Below are 21,834 nucleotides of genomic sequence, written 5' to 3' on the forward strand. Positions count from 1 at the left end.
GCTTACTGATTTTTTTTTTAATTTTCATAAGTTTTTTTCTTTTATAAACTTAGGATTCAGGACGGGATAAATAGTGTATGTGTGTGTGTTTCTCCCAGTGATTTGAGAGCAGACACTATTGGTGGTGCAGTTAGGAATTCCACTTAATGTGACATTACAAGGAAGAGTACAAGGTCTATTTATTGTATTGCTGGGGATGATAGGACTCCCCAAGTCTTGGTTCTCAGTTTGTAGATCTTGAAATGGACTGTTATGGCCGGGCGCGGTGGCTCAAGCCTGTAATCCCAGCCCTTTGGGAGGCCGAGACGGGCGGATCACGAGGTCAGGAGATCGAGACATCCTGGCTAACACGGTGAAACCCCGTCTCTACTAAAAAAATACAAAAAACTAGCCGGGCTAGGTGGTGGGTGCCTGTAGTCCTAGCTACTCAGGAGGCTGAGGCAGGAGAATGGTGTAAACCCGGGAGGCAGAGCTTGCAGTGAGCTGAGATCCGGCCACTGTACTCCAGCCTGGGCGGCAGAGCGAGACTCCGTCTCAAAACAAAAAAAAAAAAAAAAAAGGACTGTTATTACTAATTCAGATGATTGGGTTATGATATTGACCCCACACTAACCAGAACAACAAGAGACTAATGTATGAAAACCAAAATGCAGTCTACTGATTTTTTTTTTTTTAAGGAGAAAAAGCAACTCTTAGATGGACAAGGATAGTTGTGTTTGATGATTGGCATGGTTGGCTATAGGAGGAAGCCAGTTCCTCTAAGAATATGGCTTGGTAAGCAGAGTTGGAGCCAAGGAGATTACTTGGGTGCTTTTAGTGTCCAGTGTAATTAAGCTACTATCTAACCAGATATATTGATTGCTTTAATAAGAATAGGCTTCTTTGTGTGTCATATGCCCTGCTCTTAAATGTGTCACCTGGATAATACTGGCTACATCTGACTCCTTGGGTCTCCTTTGCTTTTATTTATTGGACCAATTCCTAACTCCTGTTATCTTCTTTTGGAATTGTCAAATTGTTTAATCCTCTTACTACCAAATTATTCTTTAAAACAGACTCTGTACATCCCTTTTGTGATCTGTTACTTTTTGCCTTGTCAAAAAAACCAGTCTTTATTTCCAAATTCTTGATGGGGTGGATAGGGACTATCTTTTCATAGGTTGGATGCATTTACGTTTTTGGTTATTGTGTGTTAAGTGAAGATTTGGCAACTGCTGGTATTTATGCCAGTGGATTGGCAAACCAGGATATTTTAGCCAATGCTGTGGATGATGTTACCTGCAGAGAGGTTACTGTTGAATTTGAAATTGTACTTGGATAACACATTATCATTTGCTTTTATAATTCAGTAGTTTCTAACTCCTTTTAATATGATCAGATTTGAACAGTTAGGTATCTTTTAGCTGACTGTTGAATATAAGTGATTGCTACTAATTCTCAGTAAGCTCAACGTGTCTAAATTGATTTGATTTTGCAGAGTTAAAAAAGCCAGTTTTTTTTTTTTTTTTTTTTTTTTAAATGCAGAAGGGCTATAAGACAAATTTGGGGAAAAGATGCAGTGGAACAGAGGTAATTACTTTTTTTCAAATTCAAAAGGATTTTACTTTCGTCACTTACTTTTAAATATTAGAAGTGGAACAAGAAGTGTTTCTTGAAAACAAACTCCTAAAGAAGTGTTTCAAATATACAAAAACACTTCCACATATTCACAACTGTGTTGTTGCTGCTTAACAAATCACCCTAAAATTTAATGGCTTAAAACAACATAGTGTGTATGTGTGTGTGTGTGTATGTGGTGTGTGTTTTAAGAGATAGGGTCTCACTCTGTTGCCCACGTAGGAGTGCATTAGTATAATCGTAGCTCAATGCAGCTTCAAACTTCTGGGCTCAAGGAGTCCTCCCACCTCAGTCTCCTGAATAGCTGAGACTGCAGAGGTGCGCCACCACTCCAGACTAACTTTTAAAAAGTTTTTTGTAAAGCTAGAGTCTCGCTATGTTGGTTGCTTAGTCTGATCTTAGACTCCTGGCCTCAGCCTTGCAAAACACTGGGATTACAGATATAAGCCACCATGCCCTGCCTAAAACAAGCCAGTTGTTTAAGCCTCACAGTTGCTGTAGGTTAGGAACGTAGGCATGGCTTTCCTGAGTCATCTGCTTCAGGGTCCTTCACAAACTGCAGTCATGATTTCAACTGTGGCTGCCTTTATCTCAAAGCTTGCTTGGAAAAGTTCTGTTTCCAAACTTACTCATGTGGTTGATGTCAGAATCCATTCTTCGCTGTTTGTTGGACCGAGGATCTCAGTTCTTAATTGTGTGTAAATGACCCAGGGCAGAGGCAGAGTTCAGTGGGAAGCTGCAGAGCAACAGCTTTGTATATGTAGCTGTTGTCCAGAGATGTCTCTCTCTTGGCTTCATGTGGCCTCTCTGTAGGGCAGCTCACAACATAGCAGCAGTTATCATCAGAGTAAGCAATCAGGACAATAGATAGAAGAGGACAAGTAAGATGGAAATCACAGCTTTTGTAACATCTTGAAAGTAACATCCCATGACTTGCCTTATGTTATTTCTTAGAGGCATGTCATAGGTCTAGCCCACAGTCAGGGGAAGGGGATTACATCAGGGCATGAGTACTTGTAAGTGAAGATCATTGAGTCATTTCAGATGCTGCTAACCACAGCAGTTGAGTGTAGAATCCATATGTTTTGGAGGAAAGGGAGAAAGACTAAGATCCAGAGACTTTTAAGAGCTTTGCTAATTTTGCTTCTGTCTTTGCCCAAGCACCTTGGTTCAGTCTTTTGCTTTCTTCCTTTTTTGCTGTAGTGGCAAAAACCGCAATTACTTTTGCACCAACCTAATAGCACTTTGCTTCATGTTTGCTGTATTGTTGTTTCCTTTTGAGAGAATTTACCCTGAAAATAGCCTTGCTTATGTGTTCACCTGCTTCTGCCGGCTTTGCACATTACGACAACCTGGTATACTGTCATGAAAGGTGACAAGATCCCAGAACTGATTTTTGAGCTGAAAGGCTGCTGCTTTCTGTAAGCAATTTTACAAATTATGGAAAAGACTATATTTACATATGTAGGCTGGAGGCTGGTACTTTTGGAAACCGTTCCTTGAGGTTTTTTTTGTTTGTTTGTTTGTTTTTTGAGAGAGTCTTGTCTGTCGCCCAGGCTAGAGTGCACTGGTGAGATCTTGGCTCACTGCAACCTCCACTTCCCTGGTTCAAGCAATTCTTGTGCCTCAGCCTCCTGAGTAGCTGGAACTACAAGTGTGCACCACCATACACAGCTAATTTTTGTGTTTTTTAGTGAAGATGGGGATCTCGCCATGTTGGCCATTCTAGTCTCGAACTCCTGACCTCAGGTGATCCACCTACCTTAGCCTCCCAAAGTGTGGGATTACAGGCATGAACCACCACACTGGGCCCCCTGTTCCTTGAGTTTTAAAATAAAGATTTACAAGTTTCTGGGAAGAATGAACTCTTAAAAATTTAAAGGACAAGAATGGTTTTGATCACCTTAGCGCTCTTTGCACTGTTATGTGGAGCATAAAACAAGTGAGGCCCTCCTTAGGCTGACATTCTTTCTTCTGGAATACAAAAGAGTAGTTGCTCTTGCTTTGCACAAAATATGGGAGAAAAAAAAAATCGGAATTTTAGTTGGAGAAAGGGTATAACCAATGGGGAAAGAAATTTTATTTGTAATCTTCGGACAGGACATTTTTCTTTCTTTCTTTTTTTTTTTTTTGGAGATGGAGTCTTGCTCTGTCGCCCAGGCTGGAGTTCAGTGGCGCGAACTCAGCTCACTGCAACCTCCGCCTCCTGGGTTCAAGGGATTCTCCTGCCTCAGCCTCCCAAGGAGCTGGGACTACAGGCACCTGCCACTATGCCCGGCCAATTTTTTTTTTTTTTGTATTTTTAGTAAAGACAGGGTTTCACCGTGTTAGCCAGGATGATCTTGATCTCCTGACCTCATGATCCTCCTGCCTCGGCCTTCCAAAGTGCTGGGATTATAGGTGTGAGCCACTGCGCCCGGCCTTGCAGCAGACAGGACATTTTTGAGACTAAAAGGAGAAAAATAAGTTTAAAAATAATTCTTGAATTGTCCTTTGCATAGTTTACATTAATTTTCAGTATCCCCTCTGTGACCTGATTTGACAGTTATTTTACCTAGGTGTGATGTTTTTGAATACATTTATTGAGAACCTGTTGTGCTAGGCACTCATCAATAGTATTTCTAATCATCACAGCAACTTGAATGATATTTTCTTCATCAATGAAAAGAGAATGAGGTTCTGGGCAGTTTAGTAAAATTTCCTAGGGCACTTCAAAGTTGTCTAGTTCAGCTTAGCGTTGATCAGGGCTCTTTCCCATTTTACCCTCCCCCAAATGCCCTTAGGGCAATAAGCGGTATACCAGGAAGACTGCTACTTATAACTGTTCATTTTCAAGGAAACTTAAGTATCTGCGCAATTAAATACCAGACAAATGTGTGTTTTGTCCTAACCTTGTTTAATTAGTAAACAACAAATTAGGTCCTTAAGAGCAAAGTGTGTGGCAAACTGCTTTGGTCCAGGCAGTAACCCATGTCCATGAGATAGATTATAGAGCCACTTAAAGGTAGATGAAAATTATGCTGAGAAACCCAGAAATTAGATTTGGGAAGCAGAGATTTATTTTAGTGAGAGCAGAGTTTAATTATTTTTCCGTTACCATTGGGTTATGGGTTAAATGGGAAAGTTAAACTTTTATTGTCAAGGAGAGGAAATGTTTTGTGCTTTCTGGTTTTTTATTGTGTTCCTCTGAGAAATTCAACTCTCCAGGTATTTTTGTGCTCAAAAATGGTGGTGAAATACTATCTGAAACGTCTTAGTTTCCTGTGTAATAGCAGTTGAAAACATAATTAGAGGAAATAAGAGGAGGCATTTTAGCCAGTAAAGCTGATGACCAGAACCAAGAATGATAGAGTTCTGTGGAATTTTACTTTGTAAGCCTGGTCACTGGTGCTTTGATCTAAAACTGTACTGTGTTTTGCTTGAAGGGTACTTTGCATTTTTTTTGTTGAAGCTAGTATAAACTTCTCATGTTGGCTTATGGCCAGCGATCCCTGTGTTTCTCTGAAGCATGGAGTGATTTGTGAAGTCACTTTAATGGCATTACCAAGTATTGTTAAAAAATTAATGGAGGTTAGGAGATTTTATTTCCCTTCCAGTAATGAAGGAATAGCTTCTCTGTCCTTCCAAAATCTTGGAATAGGTTAGTGTTGTGGTTGGGAAGTATTTTGGTTAATGGAGTCTCTGTGTATAAAGGAAGTGAATTTTGCCTCTGGCATTCCATAGCTCAGGTTCATAGCTGAGATTCATAGCTGGGTTCATGCTCCAGCTTGAGTAACTTTGTCTGGTAGTTAGTACACATAGAGAAGTGTTTTAATAGTTGTAGATACTTTCTTTTTCAGTAAGAGTCTACTTCGTAGTTAGCTAATAGGGTCACTATTAGGTCCTTCCTCCCCTCCTTAAAAATCTTGGCATGGGTTAAGTGAATAATTCTAGTTATTTAAGTTGAGCCTCTATTGGATGGTTTGATCAGTGTCCCCACCCCTGCCCCCACCTTGCCTTAGGCCTCTCTGTGACTTTTACCAAATATATAGTAGTGCTCTGACCACAGTTGTGTAGTTGGAACACTTTAATTAAAGACCTTCAGGGCACGTGAGCATCTTCAGTACCCTTGTCTAAAAGAAAGTGTTGACTGCTGTACTTTCATCCTTTATGAATTCTTTAAAAGCATCTATTATTTTTAATTTGCAGCAGCTCTTGCCAGGTAAAAAGTTTTGGGAAACAGATGAATCCAGCAAAGATGGACCAAAAGGAATATTCCTGGGTGATCAATGGCGAGACAGTGCCTGGGGAACATCAGGTAATCTAGATCTAGCATCTGTACTGTGATTTATGCCTGTCTTAGAGCTCCTTTCCTCAGCAATTGGCAAGATATGAATTTTACATCAGTGACATAAGCATGTCAAGCAGTGTCCTCTCCTGTAGTATAATTGCCATTAAGGAGCTTATATGATGTAATTTATTAAAACATAATTAACATAAAATCAGATCTTTAATATTTTTTGAAGTGCTAGCCACAGGGGAATGGTCTTATTTGAAATGACCATAATTTCAGTTGTAATGTTTTGTTCTGTACTGCTGTCAGCATACTTGGAATTAGAAAATCCACACCTGCCATTTGAAGTTCATGTTTCTTTTTCTCCCCTTGCCCTTGTGTACCGTGTATGGAATGATCTATCTTTAAACGTGATTGGGACCAAATCAAGTCACTGGGCACGGACATTCTTCTGGCATACTACCCCTGAAGAGGGATGGGGAGAACTTATAGAGGCAGACACACTGACAGCAGAAAAAGTGACCGATGATAGGGAGGAAGGAGACAGAAAACCCAAACCAGTGTCGTGTATTACAGCACAACATAAGCATGGAACCTCATGATGGCAGTGAATTATCAGAAAAGAACAAATTACATTGTTTTTAAAAAGGGCAGTAAAATCATATTTTGTTTTAGTAATACTAATAAAATATATTTTAAAAATCCTTTTACTTATAAAGGGACAAACATTTTATCTACTCAGCTAGATAAACCAGATAAGCGAGATAAACTGTTGTATTCCTCTGCTATCCCGGATAAATGAGGAGTGTGTTCCATTTCCTTAGCTTATGTTGAATATCATACAGTGAAAGACATGATAGGAGGTTTTGGCTCAACTGACCTTGGCAAGTTTCCTGATTCCATTGGTTTATCCATGAGACGTCACTCATAATTTGTTTGAGCCTCTGGCTGCACTGTATCATGCTTGTGTATCTTTTTTGTAGATCATTCAGTTTCCCAGCCAATCATGGTGCAGAGAAGACCTGGTCAGAGTTTCCATGTGAACAGTGAGGTCAATTCTGTACTGTCCCCACGATCGGAGAGTGGGGGACTAGGCGTTAGCATGGTGGAGTATGTGTTGAGCTCATCCCCGGGCGATTCCTGTCTAAGAAAAGGAGGATTTGTAAGTTGGCTTGAGGAACTTGTTCCTATCTCTCTCTCTGTCTCTTTCTTTTTTCCCCTAAAGCAAAACATGCCTGTTTAGTGTCCTTAGATATTCACAGCATTAATTACAGGGTATTTTCAAACAACATTTGTTGTAAATAGAACTCAGCAAACATAGTAGGAGATGTAAACTAAACTTTTAAAAACTAAATTAATAATGTTTTGGGGGGGACACATTGATAGTCATGTGAGATGAGAACTGGAATCTCGATCACAGTTCATTGGTCTATCAGAAAACACCATTTTTACTTTAAAATAAAAACAAAAGGAGGGTGGTGAAGGAATTTAAAACATAAAGCTGATGATGGGATGTTAACAGGGAATTCCAGATTTGAGAGCAGTGATTTGCCAATACCCGAGAAACCTTAATATAGATCAGATTATAGGGCTATTCTTGTTTTGTTAGCTACGATTTAATTATAGAATCCTCTTTGGCCCTCCTTGAACGGCTTTGTTTCTCACACCTGGCCTGTCAAGAAGTTAGGGATTCTGTTAATTCTTTCTTATGAATTTTCTGATGCTAAATTGTAGTCAAATAAGTTTCTGTGTCTATAGCCTCTTTCTTTTTAAGTCTTAAGCATTTTTCTGTGAGCATCTGTGATAGCCTTTCTCAAAACAATTTATCATTAACTTTCTATATTGAGAAGTCTTAAGATGTATTTCCACTTGAGTCTTCCTCATTTTGAATTCTGTGACTGTTGTCATATTCCAAGTCACAGATAGGAAGGCCATGAGAGTCACTTGAATCTGTCTTCCCTCCCTTTCTCCTGTCTAAACTTGTTTTGTACTTTTTCAAAGCCATTTCTCTGAAGTCATTTTGAGCTGATATCACCTGATAGCAGTCATTTAAGAGATTTTAATATAATTCTTTCTCACAAATTATATTAATAATATTATAACTTTCTTTAATAGCATTTGTTGCTCAGTATTTCTTAGTGTTATACATCTTTTGCTGGGTATCAGAGGCTTGGTCCTGTTTTCCCTAATCCATGTTAAATTTTATTACAGAAACAGTAGTTCATTTTTGGTGCAGCTTCCTCAAGTGTCAAGTACAGTTCTTGAGTACTAGCTATTCTAAAGCTGACCTGATTGCTTTTCGGTGTTTTGACCCTGCAGAGACCTAGGTCGGGTTTAGTAGCTTGTGAATCAGATAGGAGATGGCTCCTTTTATTTGAACCTTCCCAAGGGGCTGCTTGGGAAGAACAAGATCTACCCTTTGGATGTGAGTTATTTCTCTTTTTTCACCCTATCCCCAGCTCACCTCTTTTTCTGTCCTCGCTCTTTCCTCATCTTATGAGCACAGATTCCTCAGCAGAAATTAGTGTTGTGCATCAGTAGGTTGCTAGTGTGGTGAACTGGAACCTGTGACTCTAGCTGTGAATTCTCTGTCATGTGTGTGATCAGTTTCTAATTCTTGGGCACTAACCAGGAGGCATGTGCCTGCATTACTGTGAAGCCTGTAGGAGGCAGAAAAATAGTTGGAATTAGGAGAAAGATACATGGTGGGATTGAATCATTTTGCCACTTATTTTTCTCTTTTTAAACAATCATCTTATACAGTTATTTTGATGACAGAAACTATCATTTGTCCTGGGAGACTGGTGATTTACCTCTATTACAAAAGAATTGTGACTAGAGGAGGTTAAGACTTCAGGCTAGATAGATGGGGTCAGAAGATTAGACTCTAACCATCCAAATAATTTACTGAGCTTCTGAGGTATGCATAAAGATAAATGAAAATTTTGAGGTATGCATAAAATTAAATGAAAATTCTCCAAATTTGTGTTCCAGCTTCTTTTAGAAGGAAGATCGTGGGTAATGGAATATTATCCCATAGTTTAACTTAGATTGCATCTATAGAGTGATAGAAGCAGACTGATCTAGTGACATCAAGCCACTTGTTGGCATATACAGTCTTCTGGTGTCTGGAGACCTGTGGCTCAGTGAACTGGTTATCTTTATTATTGTTACTATTGAGATGGAGTTTCACTCTCGTCGCCTAGGCTGGAGTGCAGTGGCATGATCTTGGCTCATTGCAACCTCCACTTCCAGGGTTCAAGCGATTTTCCTGCACTAGCCTCCTGAATAGCTGGGATTACAGGTGCCTGCCACCATGCCCAGCTAATTTTTGTATTTTTAGTAGAGACGGGGTTTCACCATGTTGGCCAGGCTGGTCTCAAACTCCTGACCTCAGGTGATCTTCCCACCTCGGCCTCCCAGAGTGCTGGGATTACAGGCATGAGCAACTGCGCCCGGCCAGTGAACTGATTATCAGCTTTGTGGTTGTATCCTCTTGATTTTATACCTAACCTGGCTTTGCTCTGCCTGTTGGTCAGGATGACACCTGACCAAAGCTCTTTTTGTGGAAGCCTGAGTCACTTCATGGTTGTCATAGTATGTATGCCTCTTCTTGAGGAAAGTGAGCCTTTTCTTTTTAAGTCTAGTCTGTCATTTAAAGTGTTGAATTCAGAGAACCAGAAAGATAGGATATCGGCTTCTTGTAGATAATTGTTCTAAAGGAGGAGTGGTACTTGGTAGTATATGGAGTCAGGGCATACAAGTATTTTTACTTTTGGGGTAGCTGCATCAACATTAACTCCAGTAAGCCTCGCTTTAATCCTGAGAGCTGAAAACATCATCTCTGACGGTATAGTGATTGTAGACCTCAAAGCAGGTAACTAAGAAGTTATTCTTACTGACAACAGATAATCTATACTCTAACTTTTCTGGTAAAGGTGGTTCACAACTAAAATAAATTTCTCTATAGTGGTTTACAAACCATTTTCAGTGAACTCTCCTGGTTACAGCTAGATTGAAGCTGTTTAGCTCTTTGTCTAGCTTGAATTCATTTTGATTGTACAAATGGTCTCAGTTTAGTGGTTTTGGCTTCTGTGATAAGAATACATTCTGGCTAACAAGAAGAATCTGGCAACCATATTTTGTTCTGAGCATTCACTGTAAATTTTTGGTAGTATTCTACATAGGAATCTCAAACTTCAGGAGAGCAGCTTTCAGAATAATAGAGCTCAAAATATCAGTCAAATCTTTTACTTTTCTTTTCATATCCTTTATTTTATTTATCCTTGGAGTAGAAGAGGTACCCACCCCACAGCCCCCCATGGTTCAGGGTGGTTACAAAATGAGATGTAATTATTGTTTTTTTGAGGCCCGTGGGTGAGATTGCCATCTAAGGACCCTGCTGTCTGGAATACCAGCTGATCTTTTTCAAATAGGTGGAAGCCTAGCCAGCCAAAAAGTGGATCATGATTTCTGCCTTGCTGGTTTATGGTGCCCAGGGAAATGAGAAGACCACTCTAAACTTCAATTAGGGTAATGACCAACTTTAACCTCACAGAAGAAAGATTTTTAGAAAAAATATATTGGGAAGGTCTTTCTGTTTGTTCTGTAGAGAGTATCTGCTTTTTGATCTAGAGGATATGTACACATTCATAGTATACATCTATTTGGGCCGTGAAACTTGATGACTTGTTTGTCGAGGTTTCACTGCATTTACTTTAGGTAATCAGTGCTACTTTACTTTCATAGGTTTTGCTTGAAAACTTCCGTACAATGTAATGCAGATAGAAGTCAGGGGTTTGAGTTTCCAGTGGACCTTAATTCATCTGCAAAATGGGGATAATCAAAACTCGACAAAGTAATTCATATGGCTATGTAGCACATGTGAGAATGCTTTGTAAACATTAAAAGTCTTACTACCCAAAGTCAGTGGGCCAACAGCATTAGCATCGCCTGGAAGCTTATCAGAAACTCAGAATCTCGGATCATACCTCAGAGCGAATGAATCAAAACCTGCATTTTGACGAGACTACCCAGATGATTTGCATGCACATTAAAGTTTGATAAGCACTGCTGTCATACGCATATCTCAGAAAACTCGGCTGGACAAAGAATCTAATGATTAGAGCCTTCAAAGTTTCCTGGGGGAAAAAACATAGTATGTCTAGCAATTTTTAAGCCTTGGTGGGGAGAGCTGGTGAGGGCACTGTGAAAAAGGCAATGGGGGAAAAATGTGAAAATTGGATAAAGTACTTTTTTAAAAAGACAACTGTACTTTCATGAATTTCCTTATTTAGTCCTTGGAACAACACTTTGAGGTAGATACTATTGTCTCTATTAATTTATAGATGAGAAAAATGAGTCTTTAGAGGGGAAGTGGGGGACTGAATTCAAACTTTGTTCTAATTTCAGTTTTTAACTATATTGCTTTCTACTGTGCCATACTGGCGTTTGTGAGTAGAAATCCTCAAAAAAGGATCAGATTTAATATGTTAAGAAGTATTTCATGTGGCTAGCAGTTTCAAACTTACAATTTTTAATATTTGAAAATTTTTTTAAAATTTTTTTGAGACAGTCTCTTTCTGTCGCCTGGGCTGGAAGGCAATGGTGTAATCTTAGCTCACTGCAACTTCCACTTCCTGGGTTCAGGTGATTCTTGTACCTCAGCCTCCCAAGTAGCTGGGACTACAGGAGTGCATGCACCACCACAGCCAGCTAATTTATATTTGAAAATATGAATTACCAGTAGAGCTTGGCATTATTGTACTTTAAAGGAATTAGACATTTCAGTTATTTGGCATTTTGTGAAAATGGGTAAGTGTGTGCAGGAGAAACCAATGTTTTAGTTAACACTGTTATAGTTTTTGGACTCAGTGTGTCAAGCAGGTATAAAATACTACTTTGTAGAAAGAAGGGAGGAAAATTACTAATCCCATTAAGTATGACTTCTCTGTGTGAAGCTTTCTTTTAAGATCACTGCAGTAAGAGTAGTAAATAGATTTGAAATCTTCTGATTTCATTCAGAATAGATATATTAGGAAGTATTCCCCCCTTTATGTGAATCTTTTGAGGGGGCTGAGCCATAAGTGCATGGATTCTGACCTCAACAATATATAGTCCTACCTCCGTCTGCTTTTCTCCCAGTTCTTTGATATTTAGCAATTTCTCTCCCTTTCTGTAGGTATGGGATCTCTCAGCACCCATCTTGGTTCCACTCTTGAGATTTTGATTGGGCCAGGCCACTTGAAATTTGAGCATTTTACTGAAGTTTGTATTTGAGCACTATAGCTTTGGGTTAACATTCAGCTAAAGAAAGCCCATAATTAAAAGATGCTGTTAAGCCTTCTTCATTTATTCATTTAGCTAATAGACTTTTCCAGTACTGTATGTACTAGATAATATGTACTAGAAAAGCAAATCACAAACCATGCCTTTCTGATGCTTATGTTGGATTTAATTACCTTGGTTCTTAGTTGTGGATACTTATCAGAGCTATTTGAGCAGAAGCTTTTCACAACATTTGCAGGAACCTCTACATACCAATCAGATCAATCTCTGGTGCAGAGGGTGGGCTCAGCCACCTGTGAATTTGAAAAAGATTGCGTTGCTTAACCTTAATCATAGAACCACTGCTTTGTGAAAGTGACAATGCCCCTGGGAGGGCCATATTGGCTATATACTTGTATTTGAGATTTAAACCACTTAATTGGGACATTTAAGATTTTTATTCTTGATGTCGTGTATAGTGTTACATAAGAAATACCATCCCAGTGCGTCTATTACTACTATTATATTACATACATTATTTCATTGTTATTCATAGTAAACAAAGTCTGAGACATTGAATAACCTGTCCAAAGTCCTGTGACCAGTAAGTGTTAGCAGTTGACATAGAATGTAGGTTCTGTGCACCCTGGTTCAGTACTTTTTTTTTTTTTTTCTTTGAGACAGAGTCTTGCTCTGTTGCCTTGGCTGGAGTGCGGTGGTGCGATCTTGGCTCACTGCAACCTCTGCCTCCTGGGTTCAAGCGATTGTCCTGCCTCAGCCTCCCGAGTAGCTGGGATTACAGGTGTGCACCACCACGTCTGGCTAATGTTTGTATTTTTAGTAGAGATGGAGTTTCACCATGTTGGCCAGGCTGGTCTTGAACTCCTGACCTCAGATGATCCACCTGCCTCGGTCTCCCAAAGTGCTGGGATTACAGGCGTGAGCTACTGTGCCTGGCGAGTTCACTACTTTTTAAAAGACTGGGCTAGGTGTTATGGCTCACACTTGTAATCCCAGAGCTTTGGGAGACTGAGAAAGGAGGCCCATCACTTGAACCTAGGAGTTTGAATTTAGCTTGTGAAACATAGCAAGACCCCATCTCTACAAAAAATAAAAATCAGCCAGGCATGGTGTGTGCACCTGTAGTCATAGCTGCTTGGGAGGCTAAGGTGGGAGGATCGCAAAAAAAAAAAAAAATCACATAGCTGTGAATAGTTTATCTTAAATATTTTTCAGAAGTGTAAAATTTTCATAAAACTTAACAGCCCATTTATACCTTTCCTATTGTCTCTAGGGTCTTCATGTTTTTAAGATACCATTTTAAGTATCTTGAACCTGACACTGCTGTCTATTAATGAAATAAAGACAGGGTCTCACTTTGTCCCCAGACTGGAGTGCATTGGTAGTGCATATTTTGTTCTTAGCATTCACTGTAAATTTTTGGTAGTATTCCCCATAGGAATCCCAGACTTCAGGAGAGCAACTTTTGGAATAATAGGGGAGCTCAAAATATCAGTCAAGTCTTTTATTTTTATTTTCTTTTCATATCCTTTATTTTATTTATTCTTGGAGTAGAACAGGTGCCCGCCCCACAGCTCACTGCAGCTTTGAACCCCTGAGCTCAAGTGGTCTTCCTGCCTCAGCCTCCTGAGTAGCAAGGACTACAGGCACATGCTACCTTGCCCAGCTAATTTTTTTTTAAACTTTTTTGTAGAAATGGCATCTCCTCTGTGTTGCCCAGGCTTGCCTTGAACTCTGGGCCTCAACCTAGATCCTTCTGCTTCTGCCTCCCAAAGTGCTAGGATTACAGGCATGAGCCACTGCGTGCAGCTGATACCATCTCTTAATAGTAGACTTTTACAGAATGGTTTCCTATTTGTGCTTTTGTTTTTACTCAGAAGTCAGACCTCTGCCAGCTGTTTTTATGGAGGGCCATTGTTGATTTCTTGAGGTTTTTTTGGTTTTTCTTCTTTTAAGTAAACTTTCTATTGAAATACGACCTATGTTCAGAGAAGTGTACGAGCCATAAATGTTCATCTTCTTGAATTTCCTCAAAATCAAAACACCCATATAACACTTACCTAGATCAAGAATTAGAAAATTCCCTTGGGTCTCCCACCCTCTAAAAGAAGGAACCCACTATTTTGGTTAGGCATCAATAGGTTATTCGGAGTAGAAAACCAGGTATTTTGTAGGAATGGCCTGTACGATATTGGTAAAATGCAGCACATTGCAGGGAAATATTTGAAAATCTGTCCCGTGGCAGTATAACTGAGAATGTAAATTAGTGACTTAGAGTGCAACTTTGTGGTCAAGATTTCAGGCCAGGCCAGGCGTGGTGGTGCATGCCTGTAATCTCAACTGCTGGGGAGGCCGAGGCAGGAGAATCACTTGAACCTGGAAGGCGGAGGTTTCAGTGAGCTGAGATCGCACCACTGCACTCCAGCCTGGGCAACAGAGCAAGATTCTGTCTTAAAAAAGCAACAACAACAACACAGAAGAGATTTCAGGCCAGTCAGCTTATAGATGAGCTGAGCAGGTTCTCAGTAAAGCCCTTGTGAAGAGCCCCTGAGGAAAGATAATGCAGAGCATTGATTTGACTAGTGCACATCCCCTGCAACCAGCTGTCTTGCTTATTGAAACTTCCTACTGCTGCTTTATCCTCCTTTCTTTCCCTCTCTTTTTTAAAATAAATAAATAAATAAATAAAAGAGTTTTGCTCTTGTTGCCTAGGCTGGAGTGCAATGGCGCAATCTCAGCTCACTGCGATCTCTGCCTCTTGGGTTCAAGTGATTGTCCTGCCTCAGCCTCCCAAGTAGCTGGGATTACAGGTGCTGCGTAATTTTTGTATTTTTAGTGGAGACACAGGGTTTCACCATGTTAGCCAGGCTGGTCTCGAACTCCTGACCTCAAGTGATCCTGCCTGGCCCTTCCAAAGTGCTGGGATTACAGGTGTGATCCCCTGTGCCTGGCCCTTTCTGTCCCTTTTTCCCTACAGACCTTTTGAACTCCTTTTGAGAAATTGGAGCTGAACTGTTTCTTCTGAGCCAGTGATTTGATTTGTAGACTTGTGGAAGAAGATGACTTAGGCTAGGCAGTGGGATGATTCTTGTAATATTCTTTTGCTGTTGACATTAATGGTTTCTGATTCAGGTAGAGTTGTCGTCTAGACCATATTACCACACCCAGGACTCTTATTTAATGATGATAAAGACAACAGGAAGATCATTCTTATTTTAACAGTTCAGTTTTGCAGGATTTTTTTGTTCCTTTTAATTTTCTTCATCATATTTATTGAACTTTTATCAGGCACTGCAGTCAGTGCTAGAGATATAAAAATGAATACACAGCTTTAGTCAGTTTTGCCTCTGCGGGTATGGAGGAAGCTATTGCCTTTGGATACTTTTAAGATCTTTTTGTCTTTAGAACCCTATCATATTCCCATCTCGGCTTTGGGGAATCTCAATGTGGTACATAATTGGCTATCGTTCAGTCCTTTTGAATCAATAACAGCCACATACTTTAAAGATTCTATTCTGAAAGGCACATCTCAATGGCCAAATCAGAGCTGTGATTTACTGTCTTGATGCCGCATGAAGCTAAGTTGTATATCCTTTCTCAGTTCCTTGTCATATTTGTTCCTTTTTTATATTATCTTTTTCTGTATCACATTTGAACAGAGAATAACTTCAGAAGTAAAATGGGCTCTAAAGTAGTAGTTGAAAGGTTTAAGAACGTCAGCCTTTCTGGGCCAGTGATCTCTTAAGAGTCTTAAGAGCGTCTGTTGGTTTTGCATCTACAGGCCCATCCACAGTCAGTCTATTTATAACTGAGTGTCGGCTGCTATGTCCTCCATTGTTGATTTCTCCCCATTGACGTTTGGTTTTGGTGACTGGAAATGCTTTGCAGCCACTCTCATTTTCTATTGAGTGGATCTTGCCTTGTACCAGGAACTTGAACTTGGTCCATGTGCATTTCTCTTCCTTAAACTAGGAGTCAGTGGTGGGGAAAAGCAAGGCTGCTTCCCTCTAGTTTTGCAAAAACAAAGGTTAAACCCTTAACCCTTTGATGTAAGGTTCTGCAAATCTCTTTGTACTATGTCACATTACCATACCAAATCTTTTCTTTTGGAAACCAAGGTACATGTACTTTATATGTCCAGGGCTTAATTTGGGATGTTGGTAAGAGGAGATAAACTTAATTTCTGTAGAAGGCAGGACATAAACATGACATGTCTAGCACTAGATAAATTCTTTTAGGCCCAGCGTTTTAAGCTTTGTAGTTTGAAACACTTGAGACAGAAATTCTCTTGCGTCAAATGCTTCAATTTAACATACTTCCACTTAGAGATCTCATGAATAATATTTGTACCCGTAGATGGTAGAAGATTGTTATTGGAGTACTTTTGGTGAAAGACTCTCATAGTTAGAGTTAACTTGTTTTGAGGCATTAAAAAACTTAAGGGTCATTAGAGAATTGTTGATGCATACCTGTGAGGCTTATAGGGTAGAGCTGGGAGGTGACGCAAATTGACAGGGCATATATCCCAAGATCAGGTACAGAATAATTGAGTTGATATGATGTCAGACCACACTTGCTCAGTATTTAGAAGTAAGGGAGGAATTTACACAGTGCAGTGGAGAAGTATGAAATTCTTTTTACAGGAGTAATAATTTTTTTTTTTTCTATGCTATTAGCTGTCATACCTGGGGCTTATTAAGAGTCATGCTATTATGTAGAGTTAGGTTTGGGAGTAGAGAACTTGACCAAGAGCTACAGAGTTATGGCTGGGCTTTGGGTAGGAAGAAAAAACAGGAAGGAAGAAAATGGGTTAATGGGACATTGGATATAGTAAGACTGTTCTGAACTCTGTAACATAAATGTATGTCTGTCTCCCCCATTTGGCAAGATCTTCTGCAGTGTTCCTGCCTCTGTGTTGTTTGTTAATTAGATTGTAATGTGTGAAAGGGCACAACACCATCCTCTTCTGAGTAGCATCTAGTATAGTCTGGTGCCCACAATGGTTGCCCATTATTATTAGTTGATGACGATTAGTGAAGCTGAAGCTATTTTTTAAACAGGGCCCAAGGGATGCAGACAGTGATGAAAACGACAAAGGTGAAAAGAAGAACAAGGGTACGTTTGATGGAGATAAGCTAGGAGATTTGAAGGAGGAGGGTGATGTGATGGACAAGACCAATGGTTTACCAGTGCAGAATGGGATTGATGCAGACGTCAAAGATTTTAGGTTTGTATGTTTTACACTTCTGATTTTTTAATGTGGGCTATGGGGTTTTGTTTGTTTTGATTTAGTTTTACTTTGATTTTCGTTTTCTTCCCCTCCTCATGTTTTCTTTTTAAGAATCCAATCTAGTGTAGGCTATGCTACAAAGATTGTAAATTAACTGGTGAGGTAGAATTTTCTAAAAGTTGTCAATGCCTAAAGCATTGCCAAAATGGTAGATTTGGCATTCGCATAGAACTCTAAAATTTGAAGAAGGATTCCAGAGAAGACTATTTCAGTGATTCTCAAATATTAAAATCACCTAGGATAGATGCCTTCGGACCTTTCTTAAGTTTCTCCCAAGTTATTGTATTAGAGAGCTATGGTTACTAATGGAGTATATCATATCCCTCTGGTGGTTTAGAAGGAGAAACAGTTGAGAACTTGTGCATTATCTCATTTGAGTCTCATGAGCTCCTTTTGAGGTAGGTGGACCAGGTATCATTTTCCTCATTTTGAAGAACCAGAGATGCAGCTTAAATGATTTGTTCTTAATCATATCTCTTCTGCAGATGCCTCTCATCCCATCTCTGGTCATGATTAATTTACAGGTTTTACCGTATTATTTAACTTACACAGTATTAAAATAATGTATATTTATCTTCCACAGTTGGCACGTATTCTTCTTGAAAAATCTATAAAAGTCCTTGTCCAGTTATATACAGGTAGAGGATTTTTTTAAAATCTCCAGTGTGATAGTACAGGTAGAGAATTTAATTTTGAGTAATTTTAATATCAGTCTAAAGCTAATGTGTGTGTGTGCGCGCACACACACACACACACACACACACACACGACCCCCTTTGCTTATTCTAATGTCTGCCAAAGTCAAAATGAAAATGTATTTTGCACCATCGTTGTAGGACAAATATTGGTTGTTTCGTATTCCTAATCTAATTATCGTTATGTTGCATGGTCGAATCATTACAGTCTTAAACATTTTGAAAATTATTTATTTATTTTTTGGAGACAGGGTCTCACTCTCTTACCCAGGCTGGAGTGCAGTGACATGAAGCTCACTGCAGCCCCCACCTCCTGGGTTCAAGCAATCTTCCCACCTCAGCCTCCCGAGTAGCTGGGACTACAGCCGCGAATCACCATGCCTGGCTAATTTTTATATCTTTTGTAGAGACGGGGTTTTGCCATGTTGCCTAGGCTGGTCTTGAACTCCTGAGCTCAAGTGGTCTGCCTGCCTTGGCCTCCCAAAGTGCTGAAATTACAGGCATGAGCCACCATGCCCGGCCTAAATTACAATCTTTGGAAGAAATTTAAGGCACAGGGTAATAAATACTTACCTAAGGTCTTTTAGATGAGTTCAGGTGTCCTCTCCACCTTGAATATCCAGCAGCCTATAGCAGTATTTCGTTGTATTATTAAATGGGGGCTGGTGGTGGTAGTGGTGAGTGTGTGTGTGAGTGAGCGAAAGAAAGAGAAGGAACCAGAATAATATCTTTAATATGTACCAGCTACTGGACTACAGGATTTTTTGGGGATTGTGGGGGTGAAAGTGGAGAAGAAGGGCATTGAATGTTGCTATAGGCTACAGTCTCCTGATAATATAATATTATATATTAGTCTGATTTTGGATCATATAATCCTGAAGTCCTTTTATATAAGGTGATAGCAGACCCTGGGTTACCCAGAACCTTATGTCCCACAATAATTATCAATAGTGCCCCCCCTTTTTTTTATCTCAGGCATGTCCTAAGATAAAAGATGGTTTGGATGATAAATTACATCTTCACATTACTTTTAATTCTTAAAATTGTCTCCTACTGCTTTGGAATAGTCTGCCTCTTTTGGTTTCTTAGAAGGGGAGTTAGTTTTAGCATTGGTCAGTAATACTATATGTAAAAACTTTTTTCATTTTCTTTTTTTCCTCACAAATATGCCAGAAACGTAAAAACTTTTTAGAATCACTGAGTTGTGGAATTTTCCCAAGAAACCAACTTCTTCCATTGTCTCTGTATTTAAAGAGTAAATGTTGCATTTTGATGGGACATATTTTGCTACCTGCCGTTTAGGATCTGCTTTCATGGATGCCATAGACAGTGATTTTTCCACTTTATTTCAGTTTTCCTCAAACCCGGACCCCTTGGTGAAGGGATGTAAATTAATAGCAATTAACGTGAATTTAAGGGGTGAATTACATGGAATTGCCAACAATAGAAGCATCAGTTTAGAAGATGTAACCCTGTAAGCACTGTAAAGTATCTCTGGTTGTTTTATAGAAATAGTTTTAAATACTGTTGATAATGAGCTATGTTGAGGACATTGTCCTTAAACTTGGGTTGCTGTAGTCCCTCCCCACTGAAAATAAGGTTTAATGCCCTTTACTTTCTCTGTTTAGCCGTACCCCTGGTAATTGCCAGAACTCTGCTAATGAAGTGGATCTTCTGGGTCCAAACCAGAATGGTTCTGAGGGCTTAGCCCAGCTGACCAGCACCAATGGTGCCAAGCCTGTGGAGGATTTCTCCAACATGGAGTCCCAGAGTGTCCCCTTGGACCCCATGGAACATGTGGGCATGGAGCCTCTTCAGTTTGATTATTCAGGCACGCAGGTACCTGTGGACTCAGCAGCAGCAACTGTGGGACTTTTTGACTACAATTCTCAACAACAGGTACTGTGTGTGTCTCTGTCACCCTCTCTATTCTCCCTCCAGCCAGCACGTTGTTCAAGTGATTAAGAGGGGATGGGGGAGGAGGTGGCATTGTTTCAGGCTATGCATAGCTAGCCCTTATGAACCTGTTAGTGATGTAGGTTTACAGAGTCCCCTCATGAAGCTGGTGCCTATGCTGAGGTCACTGGCAAGAGGCCACCCTGCTCTATATGTACTTCCTTTGGCTCTTATCTCTCCTTAGTAGCTGGGGAGTGGATGAGGTAGTGTTGCCTCTTGTAACACAACCCTCTTGGGTGCTAAATTAATCTCTCTGAAGATTTATGTGGTTGTGATGCTGTTGATTTGTTTTGTTTTTAAAATAGTAAACTCTACTATCCACTGCTGTCAGGAGTGTAGTGCCAGGTCATCTTACCGGTTGTGTCTTAGGGTTAAACGAGTTACTCCAGATAACATAGATAAAGATTTGGCATCTTTCAAAAGTATTAGAATGTGATCAGAGGAAACCACACACACAAATCATTCAACTTCAACTCGACCATGAAATTGCTTGGCTCTTTTTTTTTTTTTTTTAATTCATACGTCCCTGAAGATGTCATATGTCTACCTTCTATTTTTGAAGACATGTAGGACTACCTCTAGGGTTAACTGAACTCTGTGTTTATTTTATTTTATTTTATTTTATTTTTAAAGAAAGGTCAGCTGGCTAGTAGTTTCCCAGTCTTGCTAAGTATAAGTTCTCTCTTGTGGCAGAAGCAGTTTGACTGTGAATTTCTGTTACTCTTTAGTAGGTTCGTAATAGATGGTTAATACAGACTTCTGGGTTTGAAAGGTTAGCATCTCATTTTGAAGTTGAGAAATTCTCTGTAGGGAAATTTGCTTATGGTCTTTGGAGATTAGTTACGACATGTTGTACCTTTATTGTCATAAACAGCTGATACTAAATTAATTTTGATTGATAGAGTAAAAAGTTAAACATACGAAGTTTTCCTTTAAGTCTCCTTTGTGGTTTATGAAGAATAAATACCTTTAAGGGATTGTGTGAATGTGCATATTCATATAAGGTTAAATTAACAAAGTATCTTTCAGAGCGAGTAAACTAAAAGTGTACACTCTTCTCCATGCAGTTCTTAGTAGGTATGCCCACCTCCCCATGTGAATTGACTTTCTGTGCTTTTTTTCTCTTCTTTACGGCCAGTTTTGGTTCTTAGCTTCCATTCCCAGTGTAATGCAGTCTAACCCTTTCTGTGTTTTTTAAGAAGAGTTTGTCTCAAATTTCTTACGAACAAAAATATATGGTTCTTTCTTTTTTTTTTTTTTTTAACTGTTCTTCACTTCATAATCAGAGTCGAGATTCTTTTTTGGTTTATTGATCTTTGGTTTCAAAATAATTTTACCAGTTTTTGGAGGCTGGACAATTGTGAGAACTTGAACAGAAATGTACTTCTGTGTAGCCACAAGTAGTTAGCATGATTACATCATAGCTCCCACTTATTCAAAAATAAAAAACCAAGGGTGCCCTCACCATATATCTCAGCAGTTTTTGAAAGTAAACATTATTTTGAAAGTTAATCTCTTGTTGGATTCAGGTTTCCTATGCGTGTCTTGGTTGGTGCAACATAGAGGCATTTTTACACAGACATATGACTCATAATGTGAGTGTTGTTTTGTCTCGTGGGCCATAATTCTTTTCTGAGTAGTTTGTTTTATACATTCTTGTACCGGGGGCCCTAATAGCATACCTGGGAACCACTGGCGTAAGCCTCCTAATATCT

At 39.5% G+C, this 21,834-nt stretch overlaps 1 protein-coding gene across 7 annotated transcripts in view; it reads left to right on the forward strand.

Moving 5' to 3' along the window:
* The window catches only part of PUM1 (pumilio RNA-binding family member 1), a 145,465-nt gene that overhangs the window by 63,699 nt on the left and 59,932 nt on the right, over positions 1-21,834 (forward strand). For 5 of the 7 annotated variants that reach the window (XM_011955484.1, XM_011955485.1, XM_011955486.1 and 2 more), the window contains exons 4-7: positions 5,806-5,914; positions 6,874-7,052; positions 17,239-17,405; positions 19,792-20,062. In XM_011955484.1, coding sequence (XP_011810874.1) covers positions 5,806-5,914; positions 6,874-7,052; positions 17,239-17,405; positions 19,792-20,062 — 726 coding nt within the window. The remainder of the gene's footprint in view (positions 1-5,805; positions 5,915-6,873; positions 7,053-17,238; positions 17,406-19,791; positions 20,063-21,834) is intronic. The other 2 variants (XM_011955488.1, XM_011955489.1) reach the window with 1 other exon arrangement.

The sequence above is a fragment of the Colobus angolensis genome, unplaced genomic scaffold (assembly GCF_000951035.1).
Source record: "Colobus angolensis palliatus isolate OR3802 unplaced genomic scaffold, Cang.pa_1.0 Scaffold4, whole genome shotgun sequence".
In the NCBI taxonomy this organism is placed as follows: domain Eukaryota; kingdom Metazoa; phylum Chordata; class Mammalia; order Primates; family Cercopithecidae; genus Colobus; species Colobus angolensis.